The sequence below is a fragment of the Danio rerio genome, chromosome 24, assembly GCF_052040795.2.
Source record: "Danio rerio strain M-AB ecotype USA chromosome 24, GRCz13ab, whole genome shotgun sequence".
NCBI classification, from domain to species: domain Eukaryota; kingdom Metazoa; phylum Chordata; class Actinopteri; order Cypriniformes; family Danionidae; genus Danio; species Danio rerio.
In genome coordinates, this window is record NC_141044.1 from 28,792,485 (window position 1) to 28,816,458 (window position 23,974).

General features: G+C 37.5%; 1 protein-coding gene across 33 annotated transcripts in view; it reads right to left on the bottom strand.

Moving 5' to 3' along the window:
• Nucleotides 1-23,974, bottom strand: part of cnksr2a (connector enhancer of kinase suppressor of Ras 2a) — a 185,898-nt gene that overhangs the window by 46,792 nt on the left and 115,132 nt on the right. For 17 of the 33 annotated variants that reach the window (XR_015525043.1, XR_015525044.1, XR_015525046.1 and 14 more), the window contains 4 exons: nucleotides 17,876-18,009; nucleotides 15,360-15,553; nucleotides 14,403-14,492; nucleotides 3,033-3,241 (listed from right to left, as the gene is read on the bottom strand). Coding sequence is in view for 28 of the 33 variants with exons in the window: in XM_087309662.1 (XP_087165788.1) it covers nucleotides 3,033-3,241; nucleotides 14,403-14,492; nucleotides 15,360-15,553; nucleotides 17,876-18,009 (627 nt within the window). In the remaining 5 variants the exon portion in view is untranslated. Of the gene's footprint in view, nucleotides 1-3,032; nucleotides 3,242-14,402; nucleotides 14,493-15,359; nucleotides 15,554-17,567; nucleotides 17,704-17,875; nucleotides 18,013-23,974 lie in introns of those variants that run through there. The other 16 variants (XR_015525045.1, XR_015525042.1, XM_087309660.1 and 13 more) reach the window with 2 other exon arrangements.

Genomic DNA, 23,974 nt, shown 5'->3' on the forward strand with positions numbered 1-23,974 from the left:
CATAATGACAATGTAAGAAATTATTTTTTGAAATTGTTGCAAATTTTTTTTTAAATAAAAAACCTGAAAAATCACATTTACACAAGTATTCACAGCCCTTTGCTCAATACTTTGTTGATACACCTTTGACAGCAAAAAGATGAACCATCGCCTGAGTCTGAGATCAAGAGCACTCTGAAGCAGGTTTTCATTCAGGATGTCTCTGTACATTGCTGCATTCATCTTTCCCTCTATCCTGACAAGTCTTACAGTTCCTGCTGCTGAAAAAACATCCCCACAGCATGATGCTGCCACCACTATGGATGGTATTAGCCTGGTGATGAGCGTTGTCTGACTTTCTCCAAACGCAACACCAAACGTAAATGCCTTTCAAATCATGTCCAATTACTGAATTTACCACAGGTGAACTCCAATTAAGCTGCTGAAAGATCTCAAGAATGATCAGTGGAAACAGAATGTACCTAGAAAAAGAATGTACCTACGCTCAATTTATAGGCTGTGAATGCTGATGTACTTGTGATTTTTCAGGTTTATTTATTTTTTAAAATTTGCAACAATTTTAAAAAATCTTTTTCCACATTGTCATTATGGGGTATTTTGTGTAGAATTGAGAAAATAAATGAATTTAATCCATTTTGGAATAAGGCTGTAAAACGCTATGAATACTTTCCGGATGTACTGTATATTATTAGAAAAAATATAGCCTTTTATCATTTATTAGAACAATAACAAACTGGCCAGCACATTCAGCTTTCCTCAGTCAGAATTTGGCCATTTAAATAAAAAAACAATGTAAACATTATAATAAAATAAAACCTGGGGTCCGTTCTGCGTACCTCGCTTAAATGATCTAAGATGATTTGAGAGATCCTGGATCTTTTAATCTTGATAACTGATCTCTCGCTAATTTGGTTCTTCAAACAAGTTTGCGAATCAGATTAGAATGTTTGGATAAACTGATCTGAGATCGCTGCGTGTGTTGTGAAGGACAGATCTATCGATCCTCGAAATCATGATCAGCTATGCAGCGATTGCCTGACGGCACAGCAGCGTAATGACATCATCTGATTAATATTCAATTATACATGTGAGCAAAATTACATCAAATTAGCAGAAACGGTTTGTTAAATTTGACACGCAATAACCTTCCACATTTGTTGTGAGCTGCAGGCTTTACACTCTCTTGTGTCAAGAGTATTCATCATGTATTTCAGTGCATATCAGTGTATATAGTTCTAAATTTAGAAAATATTGTCTATATTATAGTAGCCGTTTTTTAATCGGGGTAAAGAATAACTGGTTGTTTACAAAAGCATTTTGATATTGGTAAAGGTGTCTGCAACTTTTGTGAAGCTTCAAATCACTATTAACTATCAAAACATGTTTATGACTGCGTTAATGTATTATTGCTTTAAAAAAAGTCACATATTCTGCATTTCTATCATACACAATTTGTACTAAAGCGATCTAAAAAGTTTTCTCTTTGCACCACCAGGTCTTTGTACTTTCATTTCGATGGTACAGATTGCATAAGTTTTATTAATATGTATAACTTTACTTATTTTATTAATGACTATAACTTTATATATATAGTTTAAAAATATGTACCATTTTCCCAAGTGTATAACCACTACTGTAAGAAAATATCAGAATTCAGAACATACTTTCTGTATTATCTTTGCTTGAACTGAGCCGATCTAATCCTGTTTATAATAATTGAACCTGCTCCCGATCAGGTTTGACCTAGCAGAACTGTTGCTATGACAACAACTCTCGGATCAGCTTTGAAGAACGAAACGATCCTGGATCGTGTCAAATCGTCAATATCCAAATCCAGCTAATTGAGTAATCCACGTATGAAGAACGGACCCCTGGTTATTTGCAAAACTTATGATGGCAAAGAAGTCAAAATAGGACAGATGCCAAATAGTGGCTCAAATTCTGGACCAATGGCAAATTCTGGACCTTTGCCAGTGGGGTGGGGGTAGATCTTTCGAACTACCCAAACTGGCCCTGCCTACAGACCTGCAACCTAAAAAAAAAAAAATACATGTATAGACCACGATAAAATTGACAGCTTATATGGATGTATTTATTTATCTTTATTATTATAATTATGATGATGATGCTTATTATTATTATTATTATTATTTATGCTTTATTTATTTATTATGCTTTATTAATTTCAGAAAATGTCCCAGTGTTGGGCTGGAAAGGCATTTGCTGCGTAAAACATGTGCTGGATAGGTTAGCAGTTCATTACGCTGTGGTGACCCCAGATTAATAAAGGGACTGAGCCAAAAATGAATGAATGAATGAATGAGTTTCAGAAAACATTTTTGAATCTAAAAAACTACTGACAATTTTGAATTTAAATATTGTCATTTACTTGCAAACAAACGAAAGAATTTCCAAGCATAATACTAAAATTTGAACTTAGGAAGAGTTCAGAAATCACCATTTGGTGAAACAACCATGGCTTTTGTACTGTCATTCACATGACCAGACAATGTATCACTTCAAATCACTAAAAACATCAAGGAAAATCACTTTGTTCAATTTCTCAACATCAAACAAAAGCTGATGGAGCAGATACAGTATGGAGCTACAGTATAGTCATATAAATAAACAGAACAAAATATGGGAATTATTACCAATGGATGTTTTTAACTGTGTCCTGATTTATTGCTTAAAAACCATTAAATCAAAAAAATACATTATTAAACAAAAAGTGTTTATTAAAACTTTTGTGGATATAATCATTTCAGACAGAATATAGCATGCTCAATGTAGCATGCCTTTACTGGCACTTTTGGTCTGTTTTTGCCTCCATGCATGAATAGAAGCAAAAAAAACTTTTAATAAAGGTTATTTTTGAGATATTTTTAAAAATACATTGAAAAAAATACTTTTTTTTGCCGTTTATCAGTACAATTAACAGAATATTCTAGCACCACTACAACATATAAAGCCAAGATGGCCAAAAAAAGCAACTCCTTTCACAGGATTTTGACAGAAAACATGCTACTCACATGGTAGAGAGAGGTGGAGTCTGGGTTTGGCGTGTTCATGGACTCCTGACGTAGCACCTCCATTTGCAGGGTGGGAAGGAGGGAGTAGTGTGTGGGGCTCCCGCTTTTCTCGCTCTTCTTCTTTCCACGCTTTCCAGTGTCTCTCTTCATGCTCCGTCCTGCCAGATCAGCAGCCTTTTCATCACTTACATACCGCAACAGAGAGTTTTCTAAGAGACAGAGAAGGAAGGAACCATACTGTATATTTAATAAAACTAGTTCTGGGGAGATTGCCAGCACCAGGTTAACATATGAGTCGCAGTTTCACCAAGCAAAAGTACACAGATGAATAGATCATGAATAGGATGAGATTACCCTCAAAAAACTACATTAAATGCTACTATGCTAAAACAACATGACAACTGGGGTGCAATCTCATAGTGATGATGATGATGATGATGATGCAATGTTTTTCAATTCCATTTGAAAACACTGGGAAGTATAATCATTGAACTGGGTGACACTTGGGTCCTGCCATGTTTATCGTTATTGTTTTACCTCCTGTCCTGTGTTTAATAAATTCTGTGTCTAAAAAATTGTTAACATTTGTCTCTGTTTTAGTTTTGTTTTTCAATTGCACTATGCTTGTTTGTTTGTTTTGATAATGTATTATTAATTAGTAGCAATTTTCACAAGAGTTTTTTTTTCACTCAACTTCAGACATTTTAGGTCAGTGCAACTGATGTTTTCAAAAGTTGAGTACATGTCTGTGCCAGTGGTGTTGTGGTTAGTGTGTTGACACATGGCACTTCTTTGTTCACGGCGACCCAAATTTGATCCTCGTCTCGAGATCCTATGCCAATCCTTCCCCTCTCTCCTCTCCCCATGCTTTCCAGTCTATTCTCTCTACTGTCTTATCAATTAAAGGTGAAAAAATTATTTAAAAAAAAAAAGTCGAGTTTTTTTGTTCACTCAATGTCAGGCATTCCAGTTCTGCAAACACAAAATTTTCCATTGGCACAACTTAAAACTTTTTATTACAGAGCGGTTCACCTTTCCACAAAACTAATAATCTTGTTCGGCTTAGCTGATGTTTTCAAAAGTTAAGTGAACAAGAAAAAGCAAAGGAAATAAAGATTATGTTTTGATTATGGACTGACTTCATTTATTTTTCTTTTTTTACAGTGAACGTATTCTGGGCTATTGCCACAAATATATCCTATATACTGCATAACTTCAGACTGTTTTTATGGTTCAGGGTCCTATTTTATTAGTATCATCATCCTTATTTATTATTTCTTGTAACAGATTTTTTTTTTCTTATTTAGTGTAATAATTGTCTTTTAAGAACATAACTAACAGTGTTATCATTTTGTATGGTTGTTCAAGCGTTCAAGATTGTGTTTGGCATGTGCAGTACATCAAAATTACACAAGCACAGCCAGTCCTTCTCAAGCAGCATGGCCGTTTTCCAGGCGGTGCTGTGTCAAATCACTGAATAAGCTCGCATCAGTATTCCATCAATCAAGCATCCCAAACGGCCCTCGAAATACTCCAAACCTCAATCGGCCAATCGCAATGATTCATTCCCTCAATAGAGGTCTATCATTAGCACTCCTTAAGCCGGTGCACTCTTCCCCAAATCAGTCGAATCCAATCAAACTCTATAGGCTTATTCATGCCTAATGTGCATAGCAAGCCCATTGGTCACAGCCATACGAGCGAGCCAAAAGCAACAGGCTCCCAGCAGCCCTGATTTGCACTCTTCCTTTGATTAAGGAAGCACCACAGCCATTGTCGGGTTTCCCCTTCTCAAACGCCCAAGTCCACCGTCGCCCGGCAGCAGCCAATGGGACGAAAAACACTCGGGGGAGCTCATGGTTTCCATGGCAACAGCATGTTTCCAGAAGAAGTTCCCTTTTTTTTTTACTCACTCTGATGGAAAAGTTGAAGAGGTGGCAGATTTGCAAATGTACACATTCAGCTAGACTGGGTACACTGGTTTGATCTCAACTACATTGGAAAGATCAGATCTTTCCACACCAGAGCATGCTGTAAGCACTTGTCATTTCTACTGCAATGCTTTCCTGGCTGGACTCCCATGATGCACTGTTAAACCTCCACAAATTATACAAAACAGTGCAACCCATAATGGTTTTCAATTAGCCCAAGAAAGCCAACATTATACCTCTCTCCATGGGTGCTAAATTACTAAATGAATTCAATGACAACCTCATAGAGTCATTATTAACCATAGTTTTAATTGACTGCAAATGTTTGAGCAGTGAATACAGTTTGAATAGCTTTTTAAAACTGCTTGTAATGGGGAGAAGTGGATTGGATCTACCTGGGGTGAGTTTCCCAAACAACGACATAATTCGCAGCTGAACTATCATAGTTCGATGCATTGTTTAGGAAAAGAACGATGTAGTGACGGGTGTTTCCCAAAACCGCAGCTGCTTTGTCGCAGATACATCGTTTGAACCATGTTAGTTATAGCGTAAAACGTTGATAATAACGCTCTAAGCAGGGTGGAGTAACTACTTCTTGAAAAACCCCATCCCTTTTTTGTACAATTTATATTGTTTTACATGCACACGCCTTTACAAATATTATGGAGAATATGCAATATTATATTCTAAAGCATAAAAACCACTTAGTGGTTAGTGTAATCACTTCATATAAATCATTAGGCCAATGTTTGTCATTTACAGTAGACTATTTATTAGGAAAAGAAAATAAATCCTACTTCATAATAATAATAATAATAATTATTATTATTATTATTATTTGTTCATTTTCTTTTCGGCTTAGTACCTTTAATAATCCCCGGTCGCTACAGAGGAATGAACCGCCAACTTATCCAGCACGTTTTACGCAGCAGATGCCCTTCCAGCCGCAACCCATCTCTGGGAAACATCCACACACAATCATTCACACACATCCACTATAGACAATTTAGCCTACCCAATTCACCTATACTGCATGTCTTTGGTCTATGGGGGAAATCGGAAACCCACGCGGACGCAGGGAGAACATGCAAATTCCACACAGAAACGCCAACTGACCCAGTCAAGGCTCGAACCAGTGACCTTCTTGCTGGAGGCGACAGCACTACCTACTGCGCCACCATAATTAGTATTATTACTTTATTATTATTATTATTATTATTATTATTATTATTATTAAGTAGGATATTGTTTATTTATTTATTACAATTGGACACATTCAAATCACAGCAGAAATGTTCTAACCAACACATGTCATATATGCCTACAGCACAGATACATTTCTTATATAAATATATAAATAACCTACTATAAATTAAAAGCATTAACGTATGCTATATATTGTTGTTTTCACAAGCTTTGGAGACGTAATGTACTGTAAATTCCGCTTTTTAAATAATGGGTCACCTATTGGGTCACCTATAGCTTTCGCCATGAGCCACGGCTGTGTTCAAAATGGCATAAATGTTTTCAAAGTGCACTACGAAGGGAGCGCAGTTGTCAATATGAAGATCGCTAAAACTGAAATTTAAAAGCAAATTACACCTAAGAGAGATGACTTTAATGATTTTTTAATCATTACAAGATTAAATGTTGGAACATTCGAAAGGATCTGTGGTTTCATACCACAGTCCAAAAACATGAGCTAGAGCTAGGTGAATAAACTAAATTGGCTGTAGTTTATGTGTGTGAATGTGTTTCCCAGTGTTGTGCTGCTGCTGCTGCTGCTGCGTAAAACATATGCTGGATAAGTTGGTGGTTCATTCTGCTTTGGCGACCCCTGATTAATAAAGGGAACAAGCGGAAAAGAAAATAAATGAATTAATTATTATTATGAAGAAGAAAAACGTTTGGTTAACAAATATTATTATATTCTCATAAGTGACAAACCAGTCATAAGTGTATATTTAAGATTTATGCATCCTCTGAAAGCAGAATAATATTTTTCCCCCATTGATGTGTCGTTTATTAAAATAGGACAATTTTGAATGAGGAATAACATCAATATCTGACAATATCTGGAATCTGAGGGTTTAAAAAAAATCTAAATATTGAAAAATCATCTTTAAAGTCATCCAAGAATGCATATTACTTATCACAAATTAAGTGCTCATATATTTAAGGCACACTGTAAAAATTATCTATACAATAACAATTTTCAGTATTTTGTGATTTGTTTTTAATATTATTATTGCCTAACTTTATTATTAAGACTTTGATCTTTGCTCTAACATCTTTTGATGCTTAAAAGCAGTTTGAAATGATTTATTGTCTGGTTTGATGTTGTAAATTATGACCTGGTAAGAAATTGCTAGTACATTTTCTTTTATTTTATAGACTTACTCTGTAAAATATTATTTCAAGAGTTCATACTTAGCCGACGATTGATTATAAAGCATGTTTGGCATGCCGTCCCAGGAGAAGCCCTGAGCTTATAAGATCTTTGAGCTCTGGGCTCCCTCCTGTTTGCAGAGCGAGAGAGGAGTTTGACCTCAGGTAGAACTCAAGAACTTCCCGGACTTGTTAATGACTAATGACAGATTATAAGGATAGCTATAGAGTGCTATCCTGCTTTATAGAGTGCTATCCTGCTTACTAAGGGCTCGTCTATTGTGCCAATTTAGTATGGTCAAATTATTTATTTTGTGTGTTTTTGGGTTGTGGATTGTACTTTAAACCAGTGACATTCTTGCTGTGAGGCAACAGTGCTAATCACTGGACTGTCGTGTCTGAAAAAAAGAGGGAGGAGTGGGGGTCAGAGGGGGGATTCTTCAAGGCGAAGATAACTGGGGTAAGAAATTCTGGTTATTTATGGTGAGTTCATGTGTTATCTAATGTGGGACCAGCTGTGGTCAATCATAAGCATGTGATCCTCTCGAAATTATTATTATTTATTAATAAACTAAACTTATTATCCAATATATTATTTCACAACACAAAAACTTTAGTAATAGTCTCTTTAATTAAATGCACAGTTGAATTTTTATCATTAAAAGATGACCATAAATAAACAGTCAAAACTGTAAATCATGAAATATAGAATCTGTTAAATAATAGGCATTTTTACAGTGTAAAAATATCTTCACGGTACATGATCTGTACTTTATATTCGAATGAACTTTGGCATGAAATGAATAATCTATAAATATGACCCTTGTGTAATATAAAACTGATTTTGTGCACCAGGCTCACATATTATTAAAGTCCAAATAATATATGATATGATTAAAAACACAGATTGTTATTTATTTATTCTCATGTTTGTTTGTTTCTTAAAAAAGTAAGCCCTAAAACTGAATGCCGAATTTTGCAAGTTAACACTTCAGTTAGGACACCCATACTGACAGTTAAAGATGTTCCCTGTTACCTAGAATGACAAATCACCCAGATTTCATAGCTGTGGGTGACCTTAATACATCTTTATCCTTCCTGACCCTCTCTGCAGTCTAGCTTTCTATCGTACTCTTCTTCCTACACCCCTCTCGCAATTTCCGTCGAGTGCTTCTTTCTTCTTTAACCATCTTTCTTACTCTCAGCTAAACACCATCTGGCAGCCTCAACACTGGCATTTTCTCCCTGGAGTTTTAGGGAAAAGAGGGAACCGGAGAAAGCGTGGAAATAAGAGAGCTATCAAGGCGCTAATCTCCACACAATGCGGATAGACAGAGCCGCTTAACGGGATCAAATAGCAGCCAGGAGACACAGCCAGGTGATCATCCTCCTCCTCGCTCAAAACACACACATATAAAGACACACAAATGCCACAAAGGGGAAGAGGAGTGAGGGGTTTGGGCAACAACAGGTCCTTGAGGAGACCACTGAAAGAAAACAAACACGCAAGCGTGGGAAAGAAGTGAGATGAGATGAGAGAGTCAAAATAAAAGATGCTGCATGATGGAATGTGACGAAGCTTGACTTTAGTATGATAACCAACCAAACTGAACCCTAAACTCAAAATAATTTTTAAAAGTTATAAAAAGTTTCAAATATCCATGTCTAAAATGATTTAGTAATTAATTTGCTTAATGTCAACCAAAGCCATTTGAATATCGGGGGAGCGATTTGTAATGTAATGTGTGTATTTATTTAGCACATTTATTGTGTATGGCCATACATCCAAAGTGCTTCAAAATCATGATGGGGGTCTATTCATACCACACACCAGCTATAGCAGGAGTAGAGAAACAGTGATTCAGCCAATTCGGTGGATGGAGATCATTGGGAGGCCATAATGGGTAAGGGCCAATGGAGGGAATTTGGCCAAGGGTTAAACCCCTACTCTTTACAAGAAGTGACATGGGATTTTTTTTAAGACCACAGAATCAGGATCTCAGTTTAACGTCTCATCCTTAAGACGGCGGTCACTGACAGTATGGTGTACTCTTCACATTTACTGGGGCTTTTGGACTCACACAGACCACAGGTTGAGCACCCCCTGCTGGCCTCACTTACACCACTTCCAACAGCAAGCTAGTTTTCCCATGTGGTCACCCATCCAGGTACTGTTAGATTCAGTGAGTAACTGGTCTTGGGCAGCAGGGTGATATGGCTGTGGCTGTAATTTGTTTTATACATTTATTACATACCTTTTTTAAAATATTGTATAGAGTCCAGCTAGCGAAGTGCTATGCAGATTAACCTCACACCTCTGACCTCTAAAGGTACTCTAGTGACGCTAGAGGCCATGGTCTTTAGCCTCTTTGGTAGAGAAACCAACTCCCATGCAAAAAAAAATTAATAAAAAAATCGCCGGTTCAATCCCAGGTCAATAGGTGCAGTAGGACCGGTGGGGGCTCGTCCGGGATGGCCTCTAAAGTTGCTCTTGAGGCCATGGTCAGAGTGAGGTTTACCTGCATAGCACTTCGCTAGCTGGCCTCTGTTACACCCAACCCCTTAAACCTCACTCCCATCTGAGTTACAGCATCAATGTAACCCCCAACCGGTCCTATACCACCCAAACCGCTCTTAGCTGGGATCGAACCGGCGACTCTCCACATGGGAGACGGTTGCTCTACCAAGAAGGCTGAAGACCATGGCCTCTAGCATCTGTTGCTAGAGCATCTTTAGAAGTCAGAGGGGTGAAGTTTACCTGCAGAGCACTTCTATCCTGGATGAGCCCCCAAGTGTAACTTACTGGTCCTATTGCAGGTTAACCTCCCTCCTCTGACCTCTAAAGGTGCTCTAATGCTCTATGTTGTAGACCATGGCCTTCTTGGTAGAGCAACCGACTCCCATACGAAAAGTTGCTAGTTTGATCCCAACTCAGAGAGGGTTGCGTGCAAAAGAACTGGTGGGTTACACTTGGGGGCTAGTCTGGGATGGGAGTGAGGTTTAGGGAGGGGGAGTGTAGCAGGAGCCAGCTAGTGAAATGCTTTGCAGGTAAATCTCACTCCTCTGACCTCTTACGACAGATGTTAGAAGCCATGGTCTTTAGCCTCTTTGGTAGAGAAACTGACTCCCATGAGCTTCCACTCCACCATTAGCTGGTGTGTGGTGAGCGCACTGGCGCCATTGTCCTGTGGCTGCCATCGCATCATCCAAGTAGATGCTGCAAACTTGTGGTGGTGTGGAGAGACCCCCTCATGATTGTGAAGAGCTTTGGGTGTATGGCCATACACAATAAATGCACTATATAAATACACATTACATTACATTACATAATATAAAATATATGGCGAGTCAGTGGGGAAGTAGGTAGTGCTTTTGCCTCACAGCAAGAAGGTCGCGGGGTCACTGGTTCGAACCTTGGCTCAGTTGGCATTTCTGTGTGGAGTTTGCATGTTCTCCCTGCCTTCGCGTGGGTTTCCTCTGGTACAGGTGAATTGGGTAGGCTAAATTGTCCGTAGTGTATGAGTGTGTGTGTGAACGTGTGTGGATGATTCCAAGAGATGGGTTGCGGCTGGAAGGGCATCCGCTGCATAAAAACTTGCTGGATAAGTTGGCGGTTCATTCCGCTGTGGTGACCCTGGACTAATAAAGGGACTAAGCCGACAAGAAAATGAATGAATGAATGAATAATATATATTACCTTTGGATTTATAAATCAATTACAGGTGACTTCCAAGACTATTTATTTATTATTTTAATAGTGACTTCCTTCTCTATTTACTCTCCCTCAACTTTTATGGTGCTCTTTCTTTTGCTGAACATGAAAGATATTTAGAAAAAAGCTGAAAACCTGTTACCATTGACTTCTATAGTAGCAAATACAAACATTATAGAAGTCATTGGTTACAGGTTTCCATCTTTTTCAAAATATCTTCAAAGTATCCCTTTCTTTTTGGATGAACTATCCCTTTAAGAAGCTTTAAATAACATAAAATATGCATTTTAATTTTTGAAAAGGTTTAATTAAAACTAGCCAGTGATATTATCTGCCTAGTCCAGCTATTTCTGTCAGAGTTCTGGACAGTATTTGTAAAGCAGAAGCCAACTGAGACGATCGCTGCCCTAGCGCACACTGGCTCTGTGTTGGTGCTCAGAGGCTGCTACTGTTATCCTGGCATTGCATGCAGTGCGGTCACAGGAAGTAATCAGCTATGCCCAGCGCAGTTCAGAGCCACCGTGCAGCGAGGAGAATTAGATCCATGGAAAAGAGCTCAGCTAAACATCACTTCTGAATAAGAGCCATGAGAATGCAATAACAAAGAAACAGAGGGAAACAATGGGGGAAACCAGGGTGAATAACAACAAAGATGAGAAGAAAGATGGAAAAAAGGCATTTTGGAAGTGATGATTAAACAAATATCCAGGATAAATAAAAAAAAGACACATTTTGTAAAATTAATACTATTTAGAGATGCTCCACTAGTGCTGGTTAATAAAAACAATCTATGTCAAACTGATCGCTATTTGAATTTTGCATAGTAGAAATAATTACACCTTATGCAGTACAGTTATGTTCATCATTTCTTTAATAAACCAGGTATTTCAATGGAGAATTTTTCCAATGAATAAATGTGTGTGTGTGAAAGAAATTCCATAATCTTGCAAAAAAAAAAAAAAAAAAATAATAATAGCAGTCCCCTCTATTTCTCTGCTGATGTCACCTAGACCATAAAGCATAATGATAAAGTTGGAGGAGTATAAATGAACAAAATAGCTGACCGTATTTGTGCTTGAAACGTCAATTATTCTGCATTAACTTCTTGTTCATTGAATTGCTGCATAAAAGCAATACCACAATGTTGTAGTACAACAGCACTTTTGCTGTTTTGATAATGCTTTAATATCACAGCCAACTTTTCATGATTAAATCAAACCCTGGTGGGTAAAATGAAACAAAGGATGCCATTATCAAAATTTCAGCAAATGGCTGTAATGTGACATGCACATCAAAGACTACTTTTAATCTAACATTTTCCAAATCCTCAATATGTATAATACTGTTTGTATGACATTGTATTAATTAAGAGATTAAATGAAATATTTGTAGTCTTAAATTTGACTGGAGAATCAATTAGGTAATTATGGCAAAATACACAAAGACAAACTTTTGGCAGTTAGTAAGTTAACACACTTATAGACTATAGAATAATGCACTACCTGACAATAGTCTTGTCGCCTATCCAAGTTTTGGAAATACTTGACTTCTAGTTGATCAATTGGTATCAGAAGTTTCTTATATAAAAGGCAAAGGTCTCTAGATTATGCTTATTTTACCAAAAAAATACATTGATCATGCCTTGAATTATTTAATTAGGTCAGTAAGGTCTGACTTTGCTTAGATAAAAGTGTTGCCACTTAACAGAAATAATGTACAGTATAGAATATAAAGTCCTGGTGCAGTGGAATTATTATTGTGTGTGACTCCCATGAGCTTGGAGGACTGCATCCATACATCTCTGCAATGACTCAAATAACTTATTAATAAAGTAATCTGTAATAGCATAGAAAGCGTTCTTGCAGGACTCCCAGAGTTCATCAGGATTCTTTGGATTTATCTTTAATGCCTCTTTCATTTTACCCCAGACATGCTTAATAATGTTAATTTCTGGTGACTGGGCTGGCCAATCCTGGAGCACCTTGATCTTCTTTGCTTTCAGGAGCTTTGCTGTAGAAGCTGAAGTATAAGTAGCGCTATCCTGTTGAAGAATTTATCCTCTCCTGTGGTTTGTAATGTAATAGGCAGCACAAATGTCTTGATACCTCAGGCTACTGATGTTGCCATCCCCTCTGCAGATCTCTCATAATGATTTGAACCATGATTTTTCCTTCACCAAGCTTGACTGATTTCTATGAGAATCTTGGTTCCATACATGTTCCAATAGGTCTTCTGCAGTATTTGTGATGAATGGGATGCAGTTCAACTGGATGATTCATCGAGAAAAATCTACCTTCTGCCACTTTTCTTAATGATCAACTAGAAGTCAAGTTATTATTTGTTGCTCTTACAACTGGCATTGACGACAAGACTTTTGTCAGGTAGTGTACATTATACATAGTATTATCAATATATATATTCTTTATATTTTAGGTGCAGGTTTCCAAGACTATAAAATAACAAAAAGACCAAACTGAATAAGAAAAGTAAAGTTCATGCTGGGAAACGTTAACTACACTCTAAAAAACATTAAGTTATTTTTTTAACCCAATGGTTGAGTTTAACATATTTGGTGCTTTGTTGGGTTATTTTTTATTAGGTTGTTTAATAATAACTTAACCAGTTGGGTTCAAATTTTTGAATTTCAACAGTCAGCTGATTTAACTGACACAGAACAGCTGTATTAATATGTGCAAGTAATGTTGTTTTTGAGTTGAAAAATTTAAAGTTCTAAAGTAATAATGTTGCTATTTTTTTTTTCAAATGACCTCTCAGGTCGTGTTTTTTCTATTCGTTTCACCAGCACTCTTAATTATTGATGATATAAACGCATGCTTCATAGCTGATAAAACACTTTCTCAACCTCCTGTATTCATCTCTACAGATTTTTTTTGAGGGAGGGGGATAAAATAATACACATATTTGGGATATTCGGCTGTCATACTCGCCTTTAGGGCCGAGAGGAGACATTCTATAATTTACACAGCCATAATTCGAAAATAATAGTAGTACTTCAATAGTAATACCAGAATGGAAAAAATAACATTTAATCAAAATAACCCAATGCATTGGGTTAGATTATATAACCCAATGCATTGGGTTAACATAACCCATAGTTGGGAAGGTGCTATAATAACCTATAGTTAGGTTATATGTTGTGGTATTTTTAACCCAACTATTTTAACAGAGTATAAAATTACATAGTTTTGACCTTTTCTAAAACATTTTTATTTCAACATTTTTCAATTTCCAAGATATATTTTGCATAGCAAAAAAGAGAATTCTGAACATAAACAAGAGAAGAAGCAGATGCATGTACTGTAACTGATGCCAACTCACCTCTCCGACCGTCTCTCTTCACTCTAGCTGGGTCTTCATAGTCAGGAACCCAGTTATACTCCACAGGCATAGAGATGGGCCTCAGACGACCTAAAAGCACAAGAAAGCACATTCAAACATCACATTGTGTGTGTGTGTGTGTGTGTGTGTGTGTGGAAAGACAGGGGATAGAAAATAGGGGATAGATGGAAGTAAAATGACAGTTCACAATCTATTTCCTCCACAGACGCCAAGGTAAGTCTGTGTGAGTGTGTGTTTGTGTAACACAAACTGTCACAGTTAATGTGTCCTCTCGTTTTCTAGGGAAGCAGCGGGCATGGAGTGTGTCAGCAGTTCTGTGCCACTGCAGAGGCTCATGCTGGCATTTAACGACTAGTGCCGAGTTCTCAGGTTTTGGATATAATGCTACACAAACAAACGCACACACATACTCACAACAAAGTGCAGCCCAGCTCCCTAGAGTTTAATTACAGAAAAATCTGAAACCAGCTCCCTACGCAGGAAACTAGTTATAGACATGCTTGCTTTAGAAACCTCAAAAAAAAAAAAAAACATACAATCATGCGCAGTGTGGTAAAACATGTAGGATCCATTACAGAACATACAATATTTATACTGGTAAAATTACTTTTGCTTGCAGATTTCTTATTAACTGATATATATGCACTGCAATTGGGGTATAGATTGTTTTCTGTTCGTTATGTGCTATTCTACTATCAGCAGATGTTCACAGAAGTTTGGCCTGCTCCTGAGATTAGTTGCTGGGTCAATATTCAGTCCTTCAGGCATCTGCTGTAAAATCCAGCAGAAAATAGCAAATGATTTCACGGTGTGCAGAAAATTTCCAATGCTAAAATATTGTATAACCCCATTGTAGCATCTAAGCATCTCCTAGTGACAAAACTTTTTGTTTCTCTCTCTCTGTGTGTGTGTGTGTGTGTGTGTGTGCTTGTGTACCATAAGTGGGGGTGCTGTCCCGACGGGATGTTGTGGGTCCATGGCTGGGGTCGTACTCGTAGCAGTACAGGACAGCCTCCTCTTCCACTAGAGGAAATCGCCGCCTGTATTCTTGATCCAGGAATGAGTTTGGTGATTCTGATCCTTTTGCGACAGGTACCCCACTCTCACTTTGGATACCGCCTTTTTCATCTCTAAAAAACACAGTCATTGACTTAATATAGCCATTGTATGTGCGTTAAGTTTGTTTATATTTTTTCTTTAAAGACATAGCTCTATCAAAACCAGCTTGAAGCTGGTTGGGAATATCTGGAGAGGTAACAAAGATGTTGTATTTGTTATAGACTACAGGATCTTGTTAAAGCACCAGCTCAAATCCAGCTCGGAGAGTGGTAACTGGTGCCGTGACCCGGATGAAAGTGAGGTTTTAAGGTGGTGAGTGTATTGTAAGCCATCTAGAAATAGCAGTGCAGGTTAACTTCTCTTCCCTGGTCTTAAGAGATAAACTGCCAACTGACCCTAGATGCATTCTTGTTCAAATGGAGATTTAAATCAGCTCAGTCGTTTGAGTTTACATTCAACCCAGGCTCTTTACTGATATGTACCCCTGTATAGATTTCTGGACAGCGCAAAATACGTCTCAAGAGCTAAGTTTTTTTTGTTTTTTTGCAGTTTTCACGAATCCACCAGAGGCCACTGTGTACACTTTTTAGGATCTCAAATTTCTCTTGCAAGTGCCATTTGCACATACTATTCCTGGGTAAATCCACCAGAGGCCACTGTCAACTGATTAACTGACAGACTGACCGATCCCCCAATATACCCCTTTCCCTAAACCCAACTGACAGCATTTTAAAGCGGTGAGAGTTTTACAACGTTTTCAGATCTTACCATGTTCTCACCCTGTTGTTTACTAGTTTAACTTTGGTTATTGTTACCTGCTCTCTGGAACAGGAACATAGAGGTAAGCGGTCAGTTGGTAGCATGAAAAGAAACAGTCATGTCATGTCATACCGCCCCGTAGCATTCGTTTTTAAGACAAAATGCAGCCATGCGGAGCTCTAGCTACTTACTTCTCAATCTCCAGAAATGTATACAGGGATACATTTTCACAATGAGCCTGTAATGTTTACATTGGTTCCATGACTCGCCAGGCAGGGAAGTTCAGCGGGGTGAATATAAATCTAGACTATTTAGTAAAAAGCATTTAGAAAAACATGAGTTCCTTGGCCCTGATAGGTGTACTATGGACTAGAGAGGCAGCAGTTGTTAAAGTCGCTATAAAACAGAAGTTAAGATTGGCCATTTTCCACTATCGTGATGTGTATCTACTTAAAACGGTCGTGAAATGTAAAAAAATATATAGGGCGGTGCATGCTTTTGTTCTTTCGGGACCGATTGGATTGTTTAGAGGCAGCTGTTGCTAACAAAATGAAGAAGAAGGAAGATTCACAAATGGACAAATTCAGAGCGAAAATGAGACACTCACTGATACTGTATGCCTGCCCTAAAGGAATTCCATGTGATCAAGAAATGAAGACAGTTTCGAAGGGGAGGAAAGGTTTTTACAATATAATGAAGTGAACAGACATGTTGAACTATTATATGCATAGAAGATAGGTACATTTTCATTTCATGGCAACTTTAATGCCCTCGTGGGCACACCTGTTCAAATCCAGCACAGAGCAGGATGAGTAGTAACAGTGAGGTAATACTGGTGCTATAATAAAGATGGAAGTGAGGTTTAGAGGGCAGAGTGTAATGGGGGACAGCTAGTAAGAGCTGTGTAGGCAAACCTTAACGCCTTGAGGCACATAATGGAAACTGACACAAGTGGCTATGAACTTTAACACACTTTTTTTTTTTTTTTTTTTTTACAGAAGGGGAGGAAGAACTAAAAGGGTAACCTGGATAGGAGTGAGGTTTAGTGATGGAGTGTAATGAAAGACACCTAGAAACCTTGCCTGCCTCCAAGAGGTGAACTAGCATACAGTGATACAGACTGAGCTCTTTAGCATACTTGTTCACATGCTAATCCAAATTTAGTTTGGAGTGTGAAAAGTAACTTAATTCAGATGGGAGTGAGGTTTAAGGGGGGTGAGTGTGATGGAGGCCAGTGAGGTGAACCGCACTCTCATGGCTCCAAGTGATGAACTAGCAAATGATGCTAAAAGCTAAATTCTTTAGCATTCTTGGAAGTCAGCTCACCTCCTAACATTAGTATGAATTCCGCTTGCAGCAGGGAGGATAGAAAGGTAACATTCACCTATTAAATACCTATTCCATCTTAAACAATAGTATTAATTACAATGTAACAGAGAGGTTAGCCGCAAAAAACAGTAACAAAGCATTGTGTTTCGGACCTATTATTTTCAGGATATATTATTGTATTATACTGACAGAATATTGACATGATACATACATGTTTTGACATAAAAAATGTATATTTTCAAAAAATACAAGATCATTTCTTAAAGTTATAGGTATTAAAAAATACCTATGCTGGACGAGTTTACCTGGGTGTGTATGGCTCAGATGGAGGAGGCGGAATATACAGGTCCTGCAGGGCGGAGCTATCACGCTTCGAGGGTGTGCTGATGGTGCTTGTGGGAGTGGCAGAGCTGCTGGTGGGACTCCTAGGAACGACTGGCTGCTGGGCAGACGAGATCATTGAATTAAAGATCAAAGTTTACTTCAACTATGGTAAAAACATCTGAGGGCACCACTAAATGTAATAATGGAGCTCTTTTCCAGGACGTGACCCAGACACTGATATCTGCAGACAGTCACAGGGGCGAAAGATAGAGATTAATAGGTCTCTGAGCAGTGAGACAGCAGCGCAGTCCCTCAGCAGTGCCGTCTGCACCAAACAGTGCACTGGGAGCTCTAGGTCAGGATGCTTTGACATAATGAGTGGGAGTCTATGGAAACATTTGCAACATCTCCAGAAAACACAATGACTTTGGAGACGTGTGATTAGTGTCTCCAGTGAGTTGAAAGACCGGGAACAGGGGTTGTGACACAGACTGCACAGTAGTATGCACAGACACGTGCAAACAATCACAGTGAAATGAGCATGGAAAATGAAACAGATGCACAGTTCTGTTTGGGGGAAAAGTCTCGAGTCTAGAACCAAACTCAAATCCTCCAACTAAAGCCGATTGAGGTTAATCTGCTCTCTCTGGCAGAAACACAGACACTTTCAGCTTCCTGCAGTTTGAGGTAAGTGATGTTAATGCCAATGATTTCAAAGCATCATAAGAAGCACAACGGCAACTGACAAACAGCATTTCTGATTTCTGTTAGTGCTGATAGTCATGATATCAAAACTGAAACAAACAAACAAACACATTACAGTTAACAGAACAAGTTACACACTTAAAGTACAGATCTATTTTGCTAATTTATTTTAATCTTGTACTATCCATTGCTATGGTTATAATGTCAGGAAATGCAATTTCAGATTCAGACCTGTTTTTTATTATTATTATTATTATTATTTACATTATTACTGGTTGTTGCCCATAGTATCAAATAACATTAAAAGTGTCCCATTCCATACTAATGTTACAAAATGTATAGAACTTAAAAGACACAAAGAAAAAATGAATGAAAAAACACAAAAACAAATTATATATAAAAATATTCACATTGTTTTTAATAAAAAAAATACGTTTTTCAATAAGAAATAAGCAACGAAAGAAAATTACAAATAGTCCCATATAGACATCAAAAAGACTCTTTTATGAATCCCCAAAGGGGAGACCATATTAACTGGAATTTGTCTGGTTGATGTTGATGTTTATCATAGGTGGTATTATCCATATCTGTGATATCCACATTTTATTAACAAAATGTTTTTGTTTTTTTAGCCAAATTCATCAGGACAAATGTTTTGTCTAGTTAGTCACATTCCACGCTTGAACATTTCTTTCTCAAAAACACAATCATCTACATAAATGTTGCTAACTATTCTAGCAGGCCAGTTTGTACTCTTTAAAGAGTTATTAGACGTTAGCCACCTATATGTTTATAAGCAACCGAAAAACATCACCACAAACGTCAGGGCACAAAAACACAAATGTTGGTTAAGGTTCAATAAATATAGTATGGGGTCATGTCAAAATTGTATTACCTCATATATTTATGTTTCAAATATGGTGAAATATTGTTACAGTACCAGATCAGTCCTGCTTTTTAATATGCTTGCAACTCCTGAAACTTTTCGTCATGTACTTAGCAGCATGAAAAATTACTCTAAACATTCATTTACATTATAAATGAGCTACAGTGGATGACCATTACAACCAATCTGACCATTACTGCCACACATGATGCCGTGGAGGGACTAAGGGATTAAGAACATGTTTTAGGTGTAACAGCAGTATGCAACTATGCCGCCAGGGGTTACAAAGGAAAAACATGCGAATCACCAGAAATATACAGTAACTGTAATGCTGTGTTCACACCAGATGCAAAGAGCTATTTGCACGTAAATAGACGCATGAACATTTTGAGTTTACTTGCTTTATTCGCGCGTCAAATTCACTTCACAATAGACATGGATTCACGTCATGGGCTTCTGTCTGCCCGGTAACTCTACCATAGGTGCAAAATAACTAACATGAACTTTATTAAGAGAATAACTGTGTTAATGTGCTTTATAAAGGCTGAAAAAATTGTGTCAATTCGTCTGGCGCCGTGTCTGAGTGCACTAGTTCCTTTAAGAGGTGCACCCAACTCTATGAGTTCATCAACGCCTCCAGAAACTACACCTGAATGATGGAAGCTTTCAGCGGTGCTTCAGACTGAGCCGAGCCCAGTTTGATGAACTGTTGTCTGCTGTCGGCAGGAGGATTTTCCCCTCGGAACCCCAAAAACAGGAGCTACGTCATAATCACACCCCTACAAAAAAAAGCTCATGGTTGGTTTACGTGGCCTGATAGTCTGCTGAAGTTCAGATTTTCCAAATTGAGCGATTAAGTGTGTAAATCGTGCAGAATGCTCAACTTGCACCGATTCATTCGCGTGAATCACATCATTTGCACTGCTTCATTCGTTCGTATCGCGCCGCATGATGTCTATTCACGTCTTTGCATTGACTTAATATGTAAATCACTCACGCTTAACGCTTCTTCCATGTCTGTTGTGAATGTAACGGAGGCCAGCTAGTGTGTGCTGTGCAGGTAAACCTCACTCCTCTGACCTCTAAAAGGTGTTCTAGCGACAGACGCTAGAGGTCATGGTCTTTAGCCTCATTGTTAGAGCACCCGACTCCCATGCGGAAGGTTGCTGGTTCAAAACCAGCTCGGAGCGGGTTGGGTGGCGTAGAGCCGGCGGGGTTACATTGGTGCCGTGACCCAGATGGGAGTGAGGTTTAGGGGGGTGAGTGTAACGGAGGCCAGCTAGTGTGTGCTGTGCAGGTAAACCTCAGTCCTCTGACCTCTAAAAGGTGCTCTAGCGACAGACGCTAGAGGTCATGGTCTTTAGCCTCCTTGTTAGAGCATCCGACTCCCATGCGGAAGGTTGCCGGTTCGAAACCAGCTCGGAGCGGGTTGGGTGGCGTAGAGCCGGCGGGGTTACATGAACACAGCATAAGTACCCTGCTACTTGCAGATGAAGACAAAATAATGAAACAAAGCATTATAATCCCTTCATAAATCATTAAAAAACTTGTTAAACTGTAAACTTGTTAAGTGGAATGAGAATTTATTTTAGAAATTAAAACTATAGGAATAAAAGACAATTAAAATGAAAGTACAGACATAAATAAATGATTGAATAAATAAGTAAATAAATGAGTAAATAAATAAATAAATACTGTACAGAAATCGATGATGCTGCTATCGCTACAGTTTAGCCATAGTGCAAACTCACTGACTAGAAAATAAAAGTAAATCTTCTCTTATAATACAAAAAATGTCTACACTGAACAATACATCTCTTATTTACATTATGCCTATAGTTTGTCATTTGCTATCAAATGATTTGCAAACCTGCAGAGTTTAAACTAACCGAACCGAGCTTAAGTTAGTACATTAAGTACATTCTGACTGAGACTTAAACATCTCTGACATAGCTGTGATCAATGATACAAAAACCTCTGGCGCACCAAATAGAGCTCTCGTACAGGCACAAGTCCATATGGTGTCTCATTTATCATTCTGCTTTCAGAATGGTGCTCGTGTACACATCCTTTGAGACCACTATGCAATCTCAATAAACCACAGAGGCAACCTCTGCAGCAACCTTTTACCCGACAGACAAAACGGCATTACATCATGTTAGTGTAGACTGCAAGGATTTAGGGTGCCATTTCAAAATAAGCACGCAGAAGCCTTTGAAAGCATTGGAAGGTGATGGAGGCCAAAAGTTTTTAAACAAAACACATGAAATTTCGATCATGTCCACTTGCACGGTCTAACGATATGAATGCAAGAACATCAGCCAATCTATTTGCTATATGGTTGTATTAGTGAAGCAAGGGTAGATTATGTTACGATATATTTATACAAACATTGGGTATGATGTTTGTTCATCAAGGATATTGTAATGATATACTCACATGTACATATGCCAAAAATGATAAATATCCATAAAAAATTAGGGATTTTAGGGATTACTAATTATTTCTGCTGGTTGATAGATTTCAGATATGTGCTCCTGGACATGAGGGTTTTGACACATTGTGCACAGCAGACGTACCTAAAAAAGGGATTTATTTTTTTAAATAGATCTTTCCAGTTTCTTGTTTTCTGCAATTAAGCATTTTAGATAAAAATCAGTAATCCACTGAATTTGATTTTTGGAAAAAAGAAAATAATATAATGATGATTTGTACTTAGTTGCCTTAACATTGGTTATTTGCATCCAAAAACAAAGAGTTATCGGCAGGGCCAGACAGAATCTACTGACATTTTTTGCTATTTCTGTGCCAAATTTTGTAATCAATCTGCAGATTTATGTGGACATTTTTTGAGAGTATAGTAACTAAAAATGACCTGTGATGAAACTTTTTAACAGTTTTTTTTTTTTTTTTTTTAAGATTTAAGACAATGCAAGTACAATAATAAACACTTGTTGGGTAAACAAAGTATCTAATATAAAATAAAATCAAGTATTACTTTACAAATTGTATTGTACAGAAATATATGCAGTGGTGTAAAGTGACAAATTACAAATACTCAAACTACTGTCAGTAGTTTTTCTCAGAAATTGTAATTTACTAAGTAGTTTTAAAAATATGTACTTTTACTTTCCCTTGAGTACATTTTTAGTGCAGTATCGGTACTTTAATTCCATTACTTTCCTTCAACCTGCAGACACTACCTCATTTTTCTCATTTTCTGTCCAATCAATTTGCACATAGAAGGTAAAGTGCATCATACCGAACTACCTCAAGACATGGGCAATGTATAATTGCAGCAAAATGTTTGAAAGCATTAAAAGTGTCCAAGAAGATATCCAAAATCCTCACATGCATTGACCGAGAGACTGATTAGATGCATTTCACTAATGAGAAGAAGACTGATGTTTACTGTATAATGACCAAAATGGCCTTCAACACCCAGCAGGCACGAAACGTAAACATGAAATCAGATTGACATTGTACCCCAACGTCGTGTGGCTGTTGCATTTTGTTTGGAAATGAAAATCGGTTTGACGTCAGAGCTTAACGTCAGACCGACGTCAATGTCCAACGTCTAACATAAAATCAACCAAATATCAACATCTAGTGATATTACAGCTTGACCTTGAATGGACGTTTCCACTATGACTTCTATTAGACGTTGAATTTTGGTTGCCAAACCTGATGATTAAATGTCAGTGTTTGACATTTAATTATGACACTGGTTTAATTATGACATTCAATATGACACTGGTTTAAGATGTTGGCTCGACGTTGGATTTTGGTCACTTTGCAACACAACCTAAAATCAACCCAATATCATTATCATTTACCGACATTATTGGACATCAAAGTATCGTTGTCCTTAGACGCTGGCTAGACATTGAATTTTGGTCACTTTTGGTGCCTGCTGGGCAATAACTAAATGCACTACAGAATGTAACGTTTACACACATCCACAAATGACATGCAAATGCATCTGCTTTATACAGCCTAATACTCACTACTCACTACTCCTGAGTACTTTTGAAAGGTCTACTTTTTACTTTTTAAATATTACTTTGAATAATATTAACAACAGATACTTAGCATTACTACTTGCATACTTTTTTAGGCAAGTAATGGTTCTTTTATTTAAGTATGATTTTTCAGTTCTCTTTCCACCACTGAATATATGTATTTAAACATTTGCATATAATAATATTGTGGAAATGAATAAAAAAAATTTAATAAATATATATTTACACACATTTGCACAAGTAAATAAATAAACTCAATAATAGGCTAAATAGCCTGCGGAAATCTGCAGATTTCTGTGGGTGCATATTCTGTGTGTGCCTAGTTATCAGTTATTTATATTGGCTAACATTTCCATATTGCTGCATTTTTAATAAAAAGTGCAGCCAAAACAGCCATCATATGGCATATTCAAAATTTCCACCTTAAAACAATTTGATTGCAGATTTTTTTCCTCCATCGCCTTCCA